The sequence below is a fragment of the Ammospiza nelsoni genome, chromosome 10 (assembly GCF_027579445.1).
Source record: "Ammospiza nelsoni isolate bAmmNel1 chromosome 10, bAmmNel1.pri, whole genome shotgun sequence".
Classification (NCBI taxonomy): Eukaryota; Metazoa; Chordata; class Aves; order Passeriformes; family Passerellidae; genus Ammospiza; species Ammospiza nelsoni.
Window position 1 is genome coordinate 1,005,751 of NC_080642.1, and position 20,560 is coordinate 1,026,310.

The 20,560-nt window shown below is 47.6% G+C and overlaps 1 protein-coding gene across 2 annotated transcripts in view; it reads left to right on the forward strand.

The window, feature by feature from the left end:
* MME (membrane metalloendopeptidase) overlaps positions 1–20,560 on the forward strand; it is a 35,187-nt gene that overhangs the window by 7,444 nt on the left and 7,183 nt on the right. For both annotated transcript variants that reach the window (XM_059479610.1, XM_059479611.1), the window contains 16 exons: positions 1,157–1,318; positions 2,623–2,703; positions 3,393–3,488; positions 3,590–3,708; positions 4,394–4,459; positions 7,040–7,174; positions 8,499–8,600; positions 10,139–10,275; positions 10,362–10,455; positions 11,966–12,094; positions 13,446–13,544; positions 14,034–14,114; positions 15,570–15,673; positions 15,847–15,905; positions 18,770–18,889; positions 20,228–20,361. In XM_059479610.1, the coding sequence (XP_059335593.1) occupies positions 1,157–1,318; positions 2,623–2,703; positions 3,393–3,488; positions 3,590–3,708; positions 4,394–4,459; positions 7,040–7,174; positions 8,499–8,600; positions 10,139–10,275; positions 10,362–10,455; positions 11,966–12,094; positions 13,446–13,544; positions 14,034–14,114; positions 15,570–15,673; positions 15,847–15,905; positions 18,770–18,889; positions 20,228–20,361 (1,718 nt within the window). The remainder of the gene's footprint in view (positions 1–1,156; positions 1,319–2,622; positions 2,704–3,392; positions 3,489–3,589; positions 3,709–4,393; positions 4,460–7,039; positions 7,175–8,498; positions 8,601–10,138; positions 10,276–10,361; positions 10,456–11,965; positions 12,095–13,445; positions 13,545–14,033; positions 14,115–15,569; positions 15,674–15,846; positions 15,906–18,769; positions 18,890–20,227; positions 20,362–20,560) is intronic.

Sequence of the window (20,560 nt, forward strand, 5' to 3'; positions counted from 1 at the left end):
GGCTATTTCCATCTTGCAGGCGCTGGAACAATGTAAAACCATCAGGTGTTGGCCTAGGATGTGACACTCCTGAGCCAGCAGAAAAACGGGGGCAGGCAAACCAACACAAACACCACAGACTGTCTCTCCATTCCCACCAGCACGAGAGACATGGAAAATATTGAAAGCACTGGAAAAATAACTATAAATATTTGACTTGCCCATGTGGAGGAATGAACACTTGGAATCACAAGCCTCATAATTTACTAAAAATAATGTCAGAAAAATGGGAAGAATATTCAGTATCCTGGGGAATTCAGAGGTATCCCTAGCTCCTGCCTGACCCCCCGGATCTCTCTTTTCTGTGGCAGACTCTGTTCTGGCACACTGGTGGTAGAAGCAGTCTGGGTGGAACAGGAATCGGCACGGGGGAAGCCCAGGGGGTTTGGGCAGCAGCTGGGAAGCTGTCACCAAGGAATTGGATTTCACTGAGAATCCCTGTCACGACTGCTCAGTGACCGGCCAGTCTTGGACAAGCCACCCCAGGGAGTCACAGGGATAGCAAGAGGCAGTAACAGCTCTAGAGAAAAATGGGGAGCAGCTATAATAATGAGTGTAGCTTCCAGAAGGCGTTAATAGAAAAACCTTTCCTGACAAGAACTGAAATAGTCCAACAAAGTCAGTATTTGATTTAAATAGCCAAGATTTAGTTGAGTCTAAATCATACTTAATTACCAAAATTACATTACAGTGGATAGTTAACCTCTGCTATGCCTTGTGCTTTTAATGTCCCTTTTCACCACGTTTCAGTACAAAGAAGGCTAAGTGAAGGGTAAATGAAGGGTAAATGAAACATCCTACATTTTATTTAGAACTGAGTGACCACTCACAGGGAGTAGGAACATCTGTCAGTTCCCCAGCAGTAAACACAGCCAACTGGAGAGTGTGGAACTGTGGTCAGCACAGGAACTGCAATTCCTTGTTCACTGCTGAGAACTTTGCTTGCTCTAGAACATCCCAGTACGCTCGAGCCTGTTCTAGACTGAGTACATTTGTGCCCTCCCTCCTGAGAGACAAGGAGCGAGGTGCAGAGCGTGTGCAGAGCGTGTGCAAAGCGTGTGCAGAGCGTGTGCAAAGCGTGTGCAAAGCGTGTGCAAAGCGTGTCTGTGTGCTGCAGCTGCCAGGATCCTGGAGAACATGGACCCCAGTGCCAGGCCCTGCCAGGACTTCTACCAGTACGCGTGCGGAGGGTGGCTCAAGAGGAACGTCATCCCCGAGACCAGCTCCCGTTACAGCAACTTTGACATTTTGAGAGACGAGCTGGAAGTTGTTCTGAAAGGTCAGTGCAGTTTGGGGACTAAATAAAGTTTCTGCTTTGCCTTCCGTGTTATCCCGAGAAGTTGTGGTTTTCTAGCAAAGCTCAAAGTACTGCCAGATATTTCAGGTTTTTGTGTTTGGTTCAGGACAAATGTGCCCCAAAGTGTTTGCTTGGAGAAGGCTCTGGGAGTGTGCTGCTGTGTGTGACACTGGAGCAGGGCTGGGCAGACCTGCCCTTGCTGCTATCTGCAGATCAGAGCAGCTGCAGTCGCCACCCTGAGCCTGCCCAGCGGCAGCACCTGGCAGGAGGAGGAGGAGGAGGAGGAGGAGGAGGAGGAGGAGGAGGAGGAGGAGGAGGAGGAGGAGGAGGAGGAGGAGGCCTGTCTGTGTGCACATCAGCTGAAATGCTGCAAGCTGCTCCCTGGCAGCCCATGCCCTGCCTATCTGTGTTCCATCAGACAGCCCAAGGAGCAGGGAAGCTGTTTCCCTACCTGCCATATCAACAGTATCACATTCTTCACCATCCCTTTTCTCAGGTGAAAATAACAGAGTCCAAGAAGGCATTCTGTACTCATGTAACACTCTCCAGCCCATTCTCTCCAGGCTAAATATCCTTTTTTTTTTTTACTTTGCCTATCTCCTGGTTTTGCCAGCTGTATCTTCACACAATAGCCTGGCTGTTTAAAACCTGTCTCTGAGGAGTCAGAGCGTTTGTGTTTCCCCCAGGGACCCTACAGAGTTTTGTACTGGCTCTGTTCCACATCAGCACAGACTGCAGCCACTGCAGGGCCCTTCACCTGCAGAGCTTTCCCCTCTGCTGAAGGGCAGAGCCTCCCTGGGCTGGGCACGGAGCTCTCCTGGCACAGCCCTGCTCCCCAGAGCCTGCCAGCATGGAGCAGAGTGACCAGAATGGAACAGAGTGACCATGGCAGAGCAGGAGTGACCAGCACAGAGCAGGAGTGACCAGCATGGAGCAGGAGTGACCATGAGAGAGCAGGAGTGACCATGGCAGAGCAGCAATGCCAATGACAGAGCAGCAGTGACCAGCACAGAGCAGCAATGACCATGAGAGAGCAGCAATGACCATGACAGAGCAGGAGTGACCATGACAGAGCAGCAATGACCAGCACAAAGCAGAAATAACCATGACAGAGCAGCAATGACCATGACAGAGCAGGAGTGACCAGCACAGAGCAGCAATGACCATGACAGAGCAGCAATGACCATGACAGAGCAGAGTGACCAGCACAGAGCAGAGTGACCAGCACAGAGCAGCAATGACCATGACAGAGCAGCAATGACCATGACTCTCTGTGTGTGTTCCAGATGTCCTCGAAGCCCCCAGCACCAACGATATCCCAGCAGTGCAGAAGGCCAAAACCCTCTACAGGTCCTGCATAAATGAAAGTAAGTGTCCCCAAGGCCATGGCCTGCAGACACCCCAGCAGCACACAAAGGGCAGACAGGCAGCTGCGCCTGTGTCCCATTCTGTGCACCACTTCTCACATAACATCCTGAGTGAAAACTGAAATGTGTCTATTCTATAGAGCCCAGTCAGAATGTCAGCAGTAACGCTGGTATTGCACCTCCTGCTTTACTGTCTTAGGTATTTTAGGTAACTCTTCAGTTACTACTTTGCTGCAGATATATAAACTCAAATCCTTTCCATTAAAGGAATTAACTTCTTTTGTAGAAACTAGCAGGGATGAGGTGAAAGCTGCCTGGCACACCAGGCTCTGCCACTAGAACAAAGAGCAGTGAAACAGTTTGCAGGACTTCCTAAATCATATTTTTATAGTTTCTGTAATAGCAAGAATACTTTTCAAAACTATTATTTCAAGCTATCTGCAGAGAGAGAAGAAAAGAGACAGTACTTCAATGTCATGGTCTCAAGGATCTGCATATGCTGTTTGTGACAGGAACATTTTTACATTAAATGTTAAAGCACAGTCATACATCACAGCAAACTGCTGCTGTGGTGATGGGGGAAACTGTTCTCAGCTTCACTTTTCTGAACTCATTATAATATATGTTATAATATATAACATTTGTGGGGTTTAAAATGTCACGGTAACTCATTTTATTTTTTCCAAAAGCTGCCATTGATCTCCGAGGTGGAAGTCCTCTAATTAGCTTATTGCCAAATGTGTCTGAGTGGCCTGTAGCAACAACTAACTGGGATGATTCCTATGGTAAGATAACCTGTGCTTACTTCCTTTTAGTTAAAATACCTGAATTATTTAATTTATTGCTTACTAAAAATAGAGACTGACTATACCTTCCATTTGCTTAGGTACTGCTTGGACAGCTGAGACAGCTATTGCACAGCTCAACTCCAGATATGGAAAAAAAGTCCTTATTAATTTTTTTGTTGGCACAGATGACAAAAATTCCACAGCACATATCATTCACGTAAGTCTGCCTGGGCGCCTTGTTGATCACAGAAGTGCAGCAAATAACTGGAAGCACAGACATAAAAGTTGGCAAGGATAAACATCAGGGATCTGGGTTTGACCTGAGCACTTTGTGTGAATTTGTGAGTTAGTGTGGTTTTCAGCTGAGACTCTGGGTTCCACAGCTCCCTAAGCTGACAGCTTTGTTCTGTGTGCTCAGACACTGTCGCTGCCAGGGGGACAGGAGAGGCAGAGACAGAAAGGTCATCTCTGAAACCTGAACATGAGCAGGGCAGGAGCTGCTGCCTGCTGGGATGGAGCAGTGAGAGCAGCAAGGGCCAGTGCCTCCTGCCCGGGGTGGATGGAGCCCCACGTGCAGGGAGTTCGGGGATGCAGGAGCTGCCCAGCTGCTCTCTGGGCTGTTCTGTCACCTGTGGGTCACCTGTTTGAACACTGGTGCCACTGCCTTGCACTGCTCAGCAACAGGAGAAGAAAAAGATTGGAAAGAAAGCCAAAAAGTTTAACGAGAATGAAAATAGTTAAAGGTGGGCCATTAAAAAAGGTGGGCAACAGGGCGAGAGAGGAACGCCCCTGTGGCCAGAACATGACCTGTGCAGTGAAGCCTCGGCACCTGCAGTTACCAAGGACAGGGCAGGCTCTGCCATCTCCCTTAAGCATTTCTCTGTTTCTCTCTGCATTCACAGATCGACCAGCCGGGGCTGGGGCTGCCCTCCCGGGACTACTACGAGTGCAGGGGTGCATACCAAGAGGTGAGGCACACGCAGGGACAGTGCTCCTGCTGCAGCCTGTGCTCTCCAGGCAGCTCCTTGGCTTTCGGAGACCTTTTGGAAGGAGATAAACACGGAACAATTTAGCTTTGTTACAGAGCCTCGCAGCCGGATCAAGAGCTGTCCCCTGAGTGTCAGGGCTGTTTTTAGGCAGAACACGAGTGGCCATGGCCAGCCCTGTTGTGTCACTGCAGAAAGGAGGTCACCTCTGAGCTGTGACCCACTGGCAAATGCTGCAGGTGAACTTCAACCAGGAATAGGCTTGGGAAGAAACACAGAACATTCAGAACCAAAGAGACAACACTTTGCTGCATGAAAGATCTGAAAAGATCACAGTCTCCTTCAGCAACTGCTGAGCACAAACACAGCAGCAGAAGGATGTGATAGCCCAGAAATGGCTCAGATCCCTGAAACCCCGCATGGTCTCCTTTAATTCTTGTTTGCTCATTACTTGTGCGGGTCTCATTAACCTGTTAGCACTGACACTGTATCCCTGTTGCTAATCTTGGATGTGCTCTAAGTCCTTGAGAGCTGAAGGGTCTGTGCTGAAGTCATGGAGCTGAAACTGCTACCACAGTGACCTTTAATTAACCACATTCCTTCTGTGTAATTAAATGCAGAAGCATGAGAAAGTGTGCAGGCCATTTGGGCTTTGGAGGTATTTTGCTGATGTGCCAACAGTTAATGGTGATTACATTTAATTACAGATCACATGCTCATTAAGACAATCATTGCCATCTGAACTGCCCATTCCATGTGAGATGGCCTTTAGGAGCTGACTCACACTCTGTGCCTTCCATGTGAGCGTTAACTGCAGCGCTGAGAGACAATTCCTGTCCTCTGACCTACCCGAGGGGCAGCTGGGCACCGCTGGAAAGTGGAGGGGGAAATACAGTTGGAAAACAGCATTATCACTGCAGCAGGCTCCCAGTGTCACTGCTGCACACCAGAGCTGTTCCCTGCCAGCCCCTCTCTGCTGCTCCTGGCTCTGCTGCCTGCTGCTGTTCCACTGCAGGAGCTGCACACAGCAAAACCATCTCTGCCCCCTGCCCCTTCCAGGGCTCTGTCCCCAGCTGCACTGCACCCCACAGCCACAGCTGGAACCTGCCAGTAAGAGAGCTTCAGAATCTTTCTCTCCTGTGAGATACAGGATGGCTCTGCTCACACAGGAGTGGTTCCAATGTCTTAAGCTTCCACTGGAATTGCTGAGACTATTTATACAGTGCAGATGAAATTAGCTGATTTAGTTCTTTGCTACCTGACTTCAGAGCTGCACTTAGCAGAAAAACAAAGTCACTGATTGGTACCTAAAAACCTCTGTTAACTTTGAGGTAATAGCTATATTGAATTTCATTTTTACAGTGCTGGTATGCACTGACTTGCTGTAGCTCTCAGTGGTTTCATGGGCTTTTCTATTTCTGAAGTGATCTCTCCTGCTTCTAACTGGCACTGGGAGCCTTTTGGGCTGCTGAGCCCTGTCCCTGTGCCTGTCCCTGTCCCTGTCCCTGTGCCTGTCCCTGTGCCTGTCCCTGTCCCTGTGCCTGTTCTTGTTCCTGTCCCTGTCCCTGCCGGCAGCCCCAGTGGGCACAGCCCCAGTGGGCACAGCCTGGCAGGGAGGGTGCCCAGGAGGGCACAGGGAATGGCTGCTCACCTGCAGCTCTCATTAAACAGGTGTGTCCCCTGCCTCAGGAGCTGAACCTACCAAAATACTCCTATCAGTAAAGCTGATGGCATGCACACCTTATTAATCCTAGCTTTAATCACTGCTTTGGTAGATTACATTGCACAAAACAGATTTTTTATTTGATAGCTGATCCAGCACTATGCATGTTGGTTTTTTTTTTATTTGCATTGAAAAGGAATATTGAAAACAGCATTTCTGCTGATAGAAAAATGAGTGTGACTTAACAATGAGGAACTAGAATTACAAATAATAATGGAATTACAATAAAACAGAGGTTCCATAGAATACAATGACACCTTAAGATATTTGGCTGTGTGGCATTTCAGAGAATTTGCTGCGGTATTTACATTCTTACCATTGCTGAACTCTTTAATGCTAGATTTCATATAAATTGTCAGTAGTACACCTAACTCTGAATACAGCAATGTGAGTTCTGGCTGTTCCAAGGAGCACTGGGGGAGGCTCACAGCTTCTGGGAGAGCTTTTCCCACAAAGCCAATTCCCTTGGTTTATGTTCCTGGGAACACAGCTCTTTGGAAATGGTATTTTTGGAACTTGTAATTAAAGTGAGCTAGAAAAAACATGGGTGATGGTTTAAATATGGACATACAAATGTCTCATTCTAAATAATGAAAACAGTGCAGTCATTGGGAGTGTTCAGCTTTGAGCAGTGCTCCAGTTACCAGCAGTGCTCCATCAGGAAATGCTCACAGTTAAATTCTAGTTGTGACCTAACAGTAATTCTGATAAAATTGACCTGTTTGAAGAAGGAATGAGAACTGCAGTTCGTAAAAATGAAGGTGAAATCCCGAAGATAATCAAGGTATGCTCTCCTTGGAAGAGTTTTATCTTTAAACTGTTCCTGTTTTTTCCTGCAGGCGTGTTCTGCCTATGTTGATTTCATGATCTCTGTAGCTAAACTAATCCGACAAGAAAGAAATCTTCCTGTCAATGAGAGTGACATTTCTGCACAAATGAGAAGAGTTATGGACCTGGAGAAAGAGATCGCCAATGTAAGAAAAACTTCTTTAAACTATCCTTTAAACAATTGAGCTTTTCCACAATGCCTAAGAGAGCCGACAGTGCGGGGAGTGTTTAACCTCCTTGCTGCTGCTGCTCCGTGGGAGCAGAAATGCACAGAGCCTGTCACACCTGAAGGAACAGCTGTGCCCTGGGAGGAGCAAGGGAAAGTATTCGAGGCAGCTGTTTCCCAAACAACAAAATGTTTATCCTGACCTGCTCACAGAAGGCCTGCAAGAGCAGAGAGGGACAGATTGGGGTCTGGTTAATGTGGTCAGTGTGGTTTAGAGCGTGAGTTTTGGAAATGCTGGGGCCTCTCCTCCCTTTGTCCCGTTTCCCTGTGGGCTGTTTGGAGCCCAGAGCAGCAGATCCCCAGCCCTTGGCCTGCTGTGAGCACAAAGTCCTGTTTGTGCTGCACAAGCTGCTCCACAATGCTGATTGTTCCAAGGGCATTTTTTACCAAGCACTGTTCTCCCTCAAAAGAAAGGGACAAAGGAAAAATAATATCATGAATTTGACTGTGGAGGAATAGCGAGGGTTTGAATGTGCATGGAGAAAACCAAAGGCATTCATGAGCAAACCATGGCTTATTATTGTTAACCATTGCAGCAGGACCTGAAGCTGAGGATGACCATGAAACAGGCTGAATACATATTTTATAGCTTCAGCTATTTCTGAAGTTACACTGATAGTAAGGTCTCATACTTGGGAAAACCATTTATGTAAACTAAACCCATCTGACTTGGATTTCCTTCCTTTTCCTGAGAAGCACACCTCTGGGCTTGGATCAGAGATGGGCAATTATTATCAAAAAGGGAATTCCTTGAAGACAGGCTTTGAAGAGCAGGATGAGAGGAGCTCGTGCCTGCAGTGTCCCTGCTGTGGTGGGGTCCAGCTGGTGCTGGGGAAGCTGCCACTGCCTAAAAGGGATTTTAACCTTCCATCCAAACTCAGCATCAGCCTCAGTGTGACTGAAGAGAGCTGGCATTGTGCTCTTGGGAGTTTGTTTAAAAAACACAGAAAAACCCCACTGAATACACAATAGAATTGGGAAGAGGAAGCGGAAGGGAAGGATAAAAGGAGGCTTGGCATAACTCATTTTTCAAAGCACTTTAAAAGGGTGAAATCTGCTGCTGTGGATGCAGATGTTGAACTCAGCAGTGCAAAGTGCCAGTGCCCAGAGCAGCACAGGGCTGTGTGAGCTGGGGCTGTGGGTCACAAAGAGCACACAGGGCAGCAGTGCACCCTGAGCAGAACCAAAACTCCTGGGAACTCACTCAATACACTCAGTGATTCTCTCCTGATTAACTCTGACAGGCAACAACAAAATCTGAAGACAGAAATGACCCACTTCTGCTGTACAACAAAATGACCTTGGCACAACTCCAAAAGAACTTCTCACTGGTAATCAATCATAAGGTGAGTGATCAATAACCTGGTATTTAACCTCCAGTTTATCACTGATGGGATTAAACAATGAAGCCTGGATTTTTTTTTCTGTTAAAGACATATTTGCAATTGAACAGGATCCCTGATGGGCACAGTCTTTCTTGCTCTTCTGATGACACTGAACTGTATGCACATTCTGTACCCACTGCTTCTCCTGAAGGCACATCTTCCCATCGGCCTCACATAAAAAGGTGGAAAAGTGCAAAGGGAAAAACCATTTCCAGTGGGAGGCGTCTCTGCCCATGGCAGGGGGTTGGAAATAGATGATCTTTCAGATCCCTCCCGACCCAAACCACTCTGTGGTTCTCTGATCTGTTCCTTGTCCCCCTGGGTTCATGGCCCAGGACTGGAGTCCAGCCTGCAGCCACCAGCTGCCTCAGGGATGTTTAGTGAATACTCAGCCCCATCTGTTTGTCCAGAGCTGCAGATTCAGAACAAGAATCCGGTTTGCCCAGCATTGCCTCTGTCATTACTGCTCGCAGGGCAGGTAGCAAGGAGCCCAGGCTGCCAGGGCCATGCAATGGGGCAGCTCTGCACATCCCTCCCACTGCAGCTGCCCCGGGATGGGGCAGCTCTGCTCCCACCCTGAGCCATGTGCTGTTTGTGAGGGCAGCCTTTAACCCACGGCACCGGAGAGCAGCTGAGAACCAGCCCAAGCTCTGCCAGCACAGCTCTGTCCCCCCAGGAACACGATGTCGCACTGAACGTGGGCAGGTTTTGTCCTCATGACTTTTATTGAGGTTTGTGAGGCCAGTGAGGTGCCATGAAGCACTGTTATTCCTGGCACTTGTTCGTATTCACTGCAGTTTTATTGACTTTAATTCTCTGACAGTTCCCTCCTGCCTGGTTTAATTGGTTTCATAATTCACTGTCTCCCACAGGTGTAGCTGGTTACCATTACAGTCATCCTGTCAGAAAACAACAACTCCTGTCACAGAATGGCATTGCCCTGGTTATTATTAGTGCCTGGGGGGTGCTGCAGATCAGCACTAATTTAAATTTATTCCAAAATGCTCAAAAGACACTTGATGGGAGCTGGTAGTGTTGCAATGTCTAAGGATAGAACAGCAATTATTCCCAAGATTAGCCTGGAGTTTGCTGCTTCTCTCCCAGACCTGCAGTGACTGCTCCTGAAAGCTCATCTGCTCTCCTCAGCTACTTCCACTTGTCTGATGGAAGACATTACCTCTTCCAATAAACCTTTCCAAAGACACAGGCAGGGAACAATCACTGACACTTTTTAAAGTAATAGGCAGAAACTTTAAAAATTAAAAACAAAATTGTGCTAGTTTGAAATCAAAGCAATTTCTCTACCCTTTCTGCCAAACACCCCCCTATGTTAACAACATTTCTAGATCTATAAATGATCTCAGGCCAGCTATTATTACAATGACCCTGTTTATAAGTAGTGCAAATATTATGGAAACTAAAGGCAGACCAGCTGTGTCATGCAAACATACTTAACTGTTTACGATGGAACCATATCATAATGCATATTGATTTTCCAGGACTTCAGCTGGTCAGAATTCATAAATGCCATCATGTCAACTGTGCAAATCAACGTTGACAACACGGAACACGTCATTGTTTATGACCCTGACTACCTGCTCAACCTCAGGTCTATTCTTGAAAAATACTCTTCCAGGTAGGTGTGGTATTTGCATTTTCTTTCCAGAAAACTTCAAAAGCCTCAGAACATCACCAGCTTATTATGATTGTTGTGTAAAACAGAGACCTTCAGAATTACATGGCCTGGAGATTCGTCATGGACCTTGTCAACAGCCTCAGCAGGGACTACAAGGACACGAGGAATGCTTTCCGTAAGGTGCAGAAATTCACCTCTCCCTAACTTCTAATGATGGCTTTTGTGAGCCACAAAAGATAGAGTTTTTTATATAGGTGTAGTATATAAATATTTAATGTATTTTGGATTTTTCACACAAAAGCCAGATGTGTTTACTCTGCTGGAGCGTACCTATAATTTATGGGATTTATGCCTGATAGCTGAGTGGATTTGAAAGCACTGCTCTGGTACCTGGTCTCTTGTTTTTCTGAATCTAAATTAATCCCCATTTTGGTATCGGAACAGCCCCATTTATTTGCACAGGATTACAGTTCTGACTGACTGGTTAGAAACTCCTCATCATCCAGGGGAATATATTCAAGGCCAACATTATGGACCCAATCTTGGTTTCCAGTCATTCAATCCTGCTGACAGCTTAGTGCTTTTAAGGAAATGCTGAGCAATTTCAGCAACTGGGCATGGAAGTTCTTTGTATTCCCACAGCAGAACTTATTCCTCTGTAAGAGTTTTCATGCTGATCCTAGTTAGAGAGTGAGTCCAGCTAAGTGCCCTGGATGGGTACGGACTGGGTGTGGGCATGGAGGTGGAGGAGGCCCTGTTTCACCCTGTTTGCCCTGCTGTGTGTCTCATGTTTAGCCCTGTTTAGCCCTGTTTGCCCTGCTGTGTGTCTCCTGTTTCGCCCTGTTTATCCCTGTTTATCCCTTTTATTCCTGTTTATCCCTGTTTGCCCTGTTTAGCCCAGTTTAGCCCTGCTGTGTGTCTCCTGTTTATCCCTGTTTATCCCTGTTTACCCCTTTTATTCCTGTTTAGCCCTGTTTGCCCTGTTTAGCCCTGTTTGCCCTGCTGTGTGTCTCCCGTTTATCCCTGTTTATCCCTGTTTATCCCTTTTATCCCTGTTTAGCCCTGTTTGCCCTGTTTAGCCCTGTTTGCCCTGCTGTGTGTCTCCTGTTTAGCCCTGTTTAGCCCTGTTAGCCCTGTTAGCCCTGTTTATCCCTGTTTAGCCCTGTTTAGCCCTGTTTATCCCTGTTCAGCCCTGTTCAGCCCCGTTTATCCCCGTTCAGCCCCGTTTATCCCCGTTCAGCCCCGTTTATCCCTGTTCAGCCCCGTTCAGCCCCGTTCAGCCCCGTTCAGCCCCGTTTATCCCCGTTCAGCCCCGTTTATCCCCGTTCAGCCCCGTTCAGCCCTGTTCAGCCCTGTTCAGCCCTGTTCAGCCCTGTTTAGCCCTGTTTATCCCTGTTCAGCCCCATTCAGCCCCGTTCAGCCCCGTTTATCCCCGTTCAGCCCCATTCAGCCCCGTTCAGCCCCGTTCAGCCCCGTTTATCCCCGTTCAGCCCCGTTTATCCCCGTTCAGCCCCGTTCAGCCCTGTTCAGCCCTGTTCAGCCCTGTTCAGCCCTGTTTAGCCCTGTTTATCCCTGTTCAGCCCCATTCAGCCCCGTTCAGCCCCGTTTATCCCCGTTCAGCCCCATTCAGCCCCGTTCAGCCCTGTTTATCCCCGTTCAGCCCCGTTCAGCCCCGCTGTGTGTCCCGCAGGCGCTCTATGGCACCACCTCCGAGAGCGCCGTGTGGCGCCGCTGCGCCAACTACGTCAACGGGAACATGGAGAGCGCCGTGGGCCGGCTCTACGTGGAGGAGGCCTTTGCTGGGGACAGCAAGCACGTGGTGAGGCCCTCAGCCCTCAGCCTGAGTGTGTCGCGCCGATTCTTTAACGTTTTCCAAGCCTTCTGATGTTTACGTTCTCGTAACGAGATTTCTCGCACACTTTCTGTCAATAACTCATTGTTTCGCGTTCTTTTGCGGAAGGAAGGAGTTTGTTAGACTGTTGGTTTGTCCAGTGTCACTGGAGAGGTGGCACTGTCACCCTCCCATCCACTGTCACTTTTAGAAATCTATAAATGTTAGAGTCAGAAAATAAACTTCCCTTTTCTCACCTTGAGAACAGTGGTGTGTGCACTCGTGTTGTTTCGTGTCCTCTAGTGACACGAGTGCACTCCATCAGGGGCACTAAGTATTTAACAATACTCTGTATTTAGTATTTTAGAGTATTTAACAATACTCTGTCTAGTCTTTTTTCCAGTTTTCACAGGAGAAGGTACCTTCATCACCACCATGAGTAACAGGAGTCTCCTTGAGCCAGGTCTCATAAGCTCTTGGAGGTCTATTGCTCACCTAAGATAGATCAGCTACCTTTGGAGGCATAAAAACAGCAGGATAGCTTCTGTTGCAGTGTTAGAAACAAAAAGGTTTAATAAAAGGCAAAATAACAAAAAAAAAAAAAAAGCCAAGTGCAAGAGGTTTCTGCTCCTAGTAAAACACCTCACAAAAGTAATTAGTTTCTTTGTTCTCTTCTTTTTTCTAGTAAATTGCCTAAGCAAGACTTTTTAGCTTCTGTCCAATTAGCTATCCTTAAGTTTGATGTCCCTTAAGCCTATAAAGTAGCTTTTTCACCTAATCGAGGAAAGAAACTTCTAAGCTTCTTTCCTTTTAAAAAAGACAAAGAATAGTTAATGTGTCAACAAAAAGCACATTCTTAAAGGCATGCACTTCCTGACACAGCTTTGGTTGCAATTTCTATTACAGCCTAATCAAGGTGGGCTTGATTTTCGAGTGTTTATTGAAGTGTGAAATGTGGGGTTATTCCAAAGGTTTAAAACTGCAGGTTTTTCCCAGAGCACAGTGTGAAATGCCCTGCCACACTGGGCACAACTGAATAAATAAATAACCATTTACCAATAACTAATAATAATTTACCAATAACCAATAACAATTGGTGATTTCTGCTCACTCCCAGCCACACAGAAAATTCCAGAACAGACCCCTTAGCTGACTGTGATCACCACTGGAATCCTGGTGTGAAACCACCCATTTTTGGGCTTGGCACAAACACAGTGATTCCCTCAGATGCACAACAGCCAGCAGGGCAATGTCTATCAGGTTCTGGTAACCTGCATGGCTGAACTGCATTGCCCACCCTCTTACTCTGTGGGTTTGTAACATTCTGGTGTTTTTCCAGGTTGAAGAAATGATTGCAGATATTCGTGATGTTTTTATAAAAACCTTAGATGAACTTTCCTGGATGGATGCGGAGACCAAAAAGAGAGCAGAACAAAAAGTAAGTTCTGTCTGAAATATTGGTAATGTGTAGTTCTATAAAAATTGGTATTTCAATTGCTTGTCCTGACAAAAAACAAGCAGTAACTTCTATATTATGATACCAACAAATTTATAGTTATATAGGCACAGCAGTTTAGGATTCCAAGGGAAGGTCCTCTGGAGATATGCACACAAAATAGGAAAAATCTGCATACAAGATTACGACCTTTCAGGCAAATCAGTGATTAAGGAGCTAGATAATGAATATCTACAGGAAAACAATACTGAAAATGAGAAGGAATGATTTCTGGTGACTTGACCAGCTATTAGGCAGAACAGGATAAAACCCATAAACTTGTGCTTTCAGTGAATAAAAAATTTAAACAAAATCTATATATAATTAACATCCTGCAGTTTCTGCAGTGGCTTCCATATTGCCTTTCTTATGTAATTTATTATTTAAAACATGGCTGGATTTGCTATGGATATCAAATTCCCTTGTCCCTAGGCAAGAGCAATTAAAGAGAGGATTGGTTATCCGGATGAGATCGTGACAGATGATGACAAGCTCAACAGTGAGTACCAGGAGGTAAGTTTGCACAACAGGCAGGGGGATTGGAAAAGGGTTTGCAGAGAGGAAAAGGGTCTGACCCTTCCCACTGACCCCTGTGTGCCCAGCTGCAGGGGGAAGGGAGAAGGTGTGACCAGCCAGGTATGGATGTGACACGAGATGTGACACACAGATGTGACACGCAGACGTGCCACACAGACGTGACACGCAGACGTGACACACAGATGTGACGCGAGATGTGCCGTACAGATGTGCCGTACAGATGTGCCGCACAGATGTGACACGAGATGTGACACAAGATGTGACACAGATGTGACATGAGATGTGCTGCACAGATGTGACACGAGATGCGACACAAGATGTGACACAAGATGTGACACGAGATGTGCCGCACAGATGTGCCGCGCAGATGTGACACAAGATGCGACACACAGATGTGACACAAGATGTGACACAGATGTGACACGAGATGTGCCGCACAGATGTGCCGCACAGATGTGACATGCAGATGTGACACACAGATGTGACACGAGATGTGCCGCACAGATGTGCCACACAGATGTGACACAAGATGTGACACACAGATGTGACGCGAGATGTGACACAAGATGTGACACAGATGTGACATGAGATGTGCTGCACAGATGTGCCACACAGATGTGACACGCAGACGTGACACACAGATGTGACGCGAGATGTGCCGCACAGATGTGACGCGAGATGTGACACAAGATGCGACACACAGATGTGACACAAGATGTGACACAGATGTGACGCGAGATGTGCCGCACAGATGTGCCGCACAGATGTGACATGCAGATGTGACACACAGATGTGACGCGAGATGTGCCGCACAGATGTGCCACACAGATGTGACATGCAGACGTGACACACAGATGTGACGCGAGATGTGCCGCACAGATGTGACGCGAGATGTGCCGCACAGATGTGACATGCAGACGTGACACACAGATGTGACACGAGATGTGCCGCACAGATGTGCCACACAGATGTGCCACACGTCTCTGGTGGCATTCCACGGACACATCCACATTCTGTTGGGCCATGTGAGGCCACGCACGGAGCTCAGGGCAGCATCGCAGGGGCACAGACTGGCCCAGCCCTGGGGCAGAGCCTGCCCAGGCACGGAGCTGGCTCTGCTCTGTCTGAGGTGCAGCTGCTCCTCTCCAAACTGGCAGCTGCTGGTCAAGGGCAGCACCAGGAATTGCTGAACTCCACTCAAAATATGTCTAGAAAGAGAGAATGAAGAGCTCTGGGAAAAGTACCCAGCTGCCAACATAGATCCAGCTACAATATCAACTCTGTGGTGTAGCAGAGCTCTGCAAACCAAGGTCTAATTGTAGATCAAAAAATATTCTTAGAAATGTTTAGCTCATCATACTTAAGACTAGATTTTCCTGACCCGTGTGTCTTTAACACCACCACTACCTCCTCTTCTCCCTTTCTTTTTAGTTGAACTACAAAGAAGAAGAATACTTTGAAAACATTATCCAAAATTTAGTATTTACCCAGAAGAAAAGGTTGAAAAAGCTTAGAGAAAAGGTGGACAAAGAGGAGTAAGTATTTAATAATAGTCTGTCTAGTCTTTTATCCCGTTTTCACAGGAGAAGGTACCTTCCAACTTCAAATATTATGTGATTCTCTTACACAGTTTCTAGGCTTATTCTAGCAATCATTAACCTTGCATTAACAATTGAAATGCTAACGTTTATTCTTCTGGTGTTGCCAGGTGGATAAGTGGAGCTGCTGTTGTCAATGCTTTTTACTCAGCAAGTAGGAATCAGATAGGTAAGGTTTACCTATTTTTAATATATGTATGTATGAACTTTTAAAATCAGGAAGTGAAACCATCTTGATGTAACAGATTTGAGTACAAAGATTCCTCATGCCAGCCTACCCAACAGCATCCATGGGAATGCAAAGCCCTGTCCATTCTGGCTGAGGATTAGAACCACATGGAGGCCCCAAGGCTTGTGAACCATCCCAGCCCCCTTCACAGGGCTGCAAGGCTCCCCAGAGTCACGAAACATTTCACAGCATTAATTATGCATCTCAATATTTCTGTCACGTCCATTCTGCAAAGAGTGTTTGAATTTTAGTCATCCGAGTGTCACAGACTGCAGTGTCCTTTCTAGGCCATCACTGAGTACTGTGATCCACCCTAACTCCTGAAAACAAGTCCAAGGAAATGGAAAAGCCTTGTCCTGTAGGGCTCTGCACAGAAATGAAACAAGATTGTTTCTTGATGTGAGCATTTAGCTCTTGACTGAACAGTTAACACAAAAACTTCCAGAAGGCTTTGTTTAAAATAGCTTTGTTCAGTAATTTGTAGGAAAGGAATCATGATGTGGAAGACTGAAACTGGTGACTGGCAGTTAATGTGAGTCATAAATTCTTACCTCATCCTTCAACTATGGCATGCACAGGATAATTAAAGCAGTCTGATCTTTAGAGTGATGTCTGAATTAGAACTAGACTTTAAAAAACCCTCCAAAGAGCAGCTCTGTGCATGGTGTGTGGGGAACGTGGGGCTCTGTGGCTCCATCTGGGTGAGGTGTGACCTGCTCTGCTCCATCAGCAGCTCAGACCATCTATGCTCCTTGATAACAGATAGGACAGTGAGACATCCATTCCACAGCAAACCAGCACTGGGATTGTGCTAGAGGAGCCAGAGGTGGCTCCTCTCACTGCTGACACATCTGTGCTCCCTGATAACAGATAGGACAGTGAGACATCCATTCCACAGCTAACCAGCACTGGGATTGTGCTAGAGCAGCCCAAGGTGGCTCCTCTCACTGCTGATACCCTCTGTGCTCCTTGATAACAGATAGAACAGTGAGACATCCATTCCACAGCAAACCAGCACTGGGATTGTGCTGGCTATCAGCTCACTGCTGATACCATCCATGCTCCCTGATAACAGATAGAACAGTGAGACATCCATTCCACAGCAAACCAGCACTGGGATTGTGCTAGAGCAGCCCAAGGTGTCTCCTCTCACTGCTGACACATCTGTGCTCCCTGATAACAGATAGAACATCTATTCCTCAGCAAATTAGCACTGCACTGGGATTGCTGTGGCAGCAGCTCTAGAGGTGGCTCCTCTCACTGCTGATACCATCTGTGCTCTCTGATAACAGAACAGTGGGACATCCATCCCACAGCAAACCAGCACTGGGATTGTGCTAGCTATCAGCTCACTGCTGATACCCTCTGTGCTCCTTGATAACAGATAGGACAGTGGGGCATCCATTCCACAGCAAACCAGCACTGGGATTGTGCTAGAGGAGCCCAAGGTGGCTCCTCTCACTGCTGATACCATCCACGCTCCCTGATAAGAGATAGGACAGTGGGACATCCATCCCACAGCAAACCAGCACTGCACTGGGGTTGCTGTGACAGCAGCCTGCACACACAGCACAACTGGCTCATTTCTAACCTCTTTGTTATTTTCTGGCTTTCCCGTGGCTCTTTCTTGTCCTGAAAGAAAGCCCTAGAGCTGAACTGGATTTTTACTGAAATGCAAGAAGTATCAATCTTCTTCCTTTTGCTGTATGAGGACCGTCACCCAATTCCTTCTGCCTGTTTAAGTTGTGTAGAGCTACATCCACCTCCTTCTCAGGGAGAATTAAAACTTCATATTGCAGGGACAGCAGGGAGACAGGAAAAGACCTTCAAATACTAAGTGGAACTGAATATTTTATAGTATTTTATTACTCTTAATTTATAAAAAGATCAGAATTGCAACATGGTTTCTTTTTAAATGAATTGTTTTGTAGAAGAAGCCTAGAAAAATGAGCAGAGAAGTGGGTAAATGGAACTGCTTTGTTCCAGTTCTTTTATTGACAGCTTGGCCCATTTTTATTGATTCCAGTGGGAGTTACTTGTATTTTCAAGGGAAGAATAAATTCCTGTCTCCGAGATTGATTTGTGATGGAATGATCAAATAATCTATTCTTCTTGGGGGACACCCTCCCACTTCTCACAATGTTGTGAGGTTTGTTTAATGATGAGACTGAAGCCTGTGAATGCTAAGTGATGTAAATTGGAGCAAACTGCTTTTTCCTGCAGAGCAGAAGCGTAACAAAGCACGAGCTGGTCATGGTTTTGGAAGTGTCTGAAGAGGGGGGTGGCCCTGCTGCTCTGTTGCTGCTGTCCCACAGCATTCCCACATGCCAGTCGCTTGTTGGGACATCTGAGAGAATGGGCTGGTTTGGGCTGAGCCCACAGCAGTGGTCTGGCCCCACTGTACCTGCAGGGTGACAGGGCAGGGCCCTGCCTGTGCTGTGCCTTCCTCCTCAGTGTTAACTGCTGTGACCGTGTTCACAGGGGCTCTTGGATGAGGGAAGAGACGAGGATCTGACTCCATGTTTCAGAAGGCTGATTTATTATTTTATTATATATATTATATTAAAACTATACTAAAAGAATAGAAGAAAAGGTTTCATCAGAAGGCTAGATAAAAATAGAATAGAAAAGAATGATAACAAACCAACATGAGCTAATCCCAGATGCACCTGCTGCAATCCACAGCAGCAGATAATCAATGTTTACATTTTGTTCCTGAGGCCTCTCAGCCTCTCAGGAGGAGAAATCCTAAGGAAAGGACTTTTCATAAAAGATGTCTGTGACAAGCCGTGCTTCCTTTGCAGTGTTCCCTGCGGGCATCCTGCAGCCCCCTTTCTTCAGCGCCTCCCAGCCCCGCTCCCTGAACTACGGCGGCATCGGGATGGTCATCGGGCACGAGATCACGCACGGCTTCGACGACAACGGTGAGCGCCGGCTGCCCTGGCAGAGCGCCCAGAGACCAGGGCGTGTGACACGCTCCAGGGTGTGTGACACACTCACAGGGTGTGTGACATGCTCACAGGGTGTGTGACACGCTCCAGGGTGTGTGACACACATACAGGGCGTGTGACATGCTTACAGGGTGTGTGACACGCTCCAGGGTGTGTGACACGCTCACAGGGTGTGTGACACGCTCCAGGGTGTGTGACACGCTTACAGGGTGTGTGACACGCTCACAGGGCGTGTGACACGCTTACAGGGTGTGTGACACGCTTACAGGGTGTGTGACACACATACAGGGCGTGTGACACGCTCACAGGGCGTGTGACACGCTTACAGGGTGTGTGACACACATACAGGGTGTGTGACACGCTCACAGGGTGTGTGACACGCTCCAGGGTGTGTGACACGCTCACAGGGCGTGTGACACGCTTACAGGGTGTGTGACACGCTCCAGGGTGTGTGACACGCTCACAGGGTGTGTGACACGCTTACAGAGTGTGTGACACACTCCAGGGTGTGTGACATGCTTACAGGGCGTGTGACACGCTCACAGGGTGTGTGACACGCTTACAGAGTGTGTGACACACTCCAGGGTGTGTGACACGCTTACAGAGTGTGTGACACACTCACAGGGTGTGTGACACACTCACAGGGTGTATGACACACTTACAGAGTGTGTGACACACTCCAGGGTGTGTGACACGCTTACAGGGTGTGTGACACGCTTACAGAGTGTGTGACACACTCACAGGGTGCGTGACACGCTCACAGGGCGTGTGACACACTCACAGGGTGTGTGACATGCTTACAGGGTGTGTGACACGCTCACAGGGTGTGTGACACGCTCACAGGGTGTGTGACACGCTTACAGAGTGTGTGACACACTCACAGGGTGCGTGACACACTCACAGGGTGTGTGACACGCTCACAGGGTGTGTGACATGCTTACAGGGTGTGTGACACACTCACAGGGTGTGTGACACGCTCACAGGGTGTGTGACACACTCCAGGGTGTGTGACACACTCACAGGGTGTGTGACACGCTTACAGGGTGTGTGACACACTCACAGGGTGTGTGACACGCTCACAGGGTGTGTGACACGCTTACAGAGTGTGTGACACACTCCAGGGTGTGTGACACGCCTCAGTGCTCCATCCCTGCAGGGAGCACCTGGCAGGGAGCTGAATTTCCCTGTGTAACTTGGGCTCTGGGTTTCTGAGCCACTTCAGCGCTGCTCTCCCCAAGCGCACTCCAAAGCGGTGCTCGCTCCAAGCCCTCTTCCCTCGTATGAATAATTCCGTTTAACTCCCTGTCACAGGCAGGAATTTCAATGAGAACGGGGACCTGGTGGACTGGTGGAGTGAAGAATCAGCGCGGAAATTCAAGGAGCTGTCCCAGTGCATGGTGTACCAGTACGGGAACTTCTCGTGGGACCTGGCAGGGGGACAGAACGTAGGTCCTGCCTGGGAGGCGGCGCTGCTCGCAGTGCAATAGCAGAGTTATTCCTCTCTGTTCCACCACGGCTCTGCCTTTTCACAGCCTGGCAATGCGTTCCATCACACAGGACAGGGAACAGATAGAACTCCCAGCCCTGAGGTTGTCCCAAAACGTGTTGAAGTGTGGGAGCTCAGAGAGAGGCCAATGAAAATAG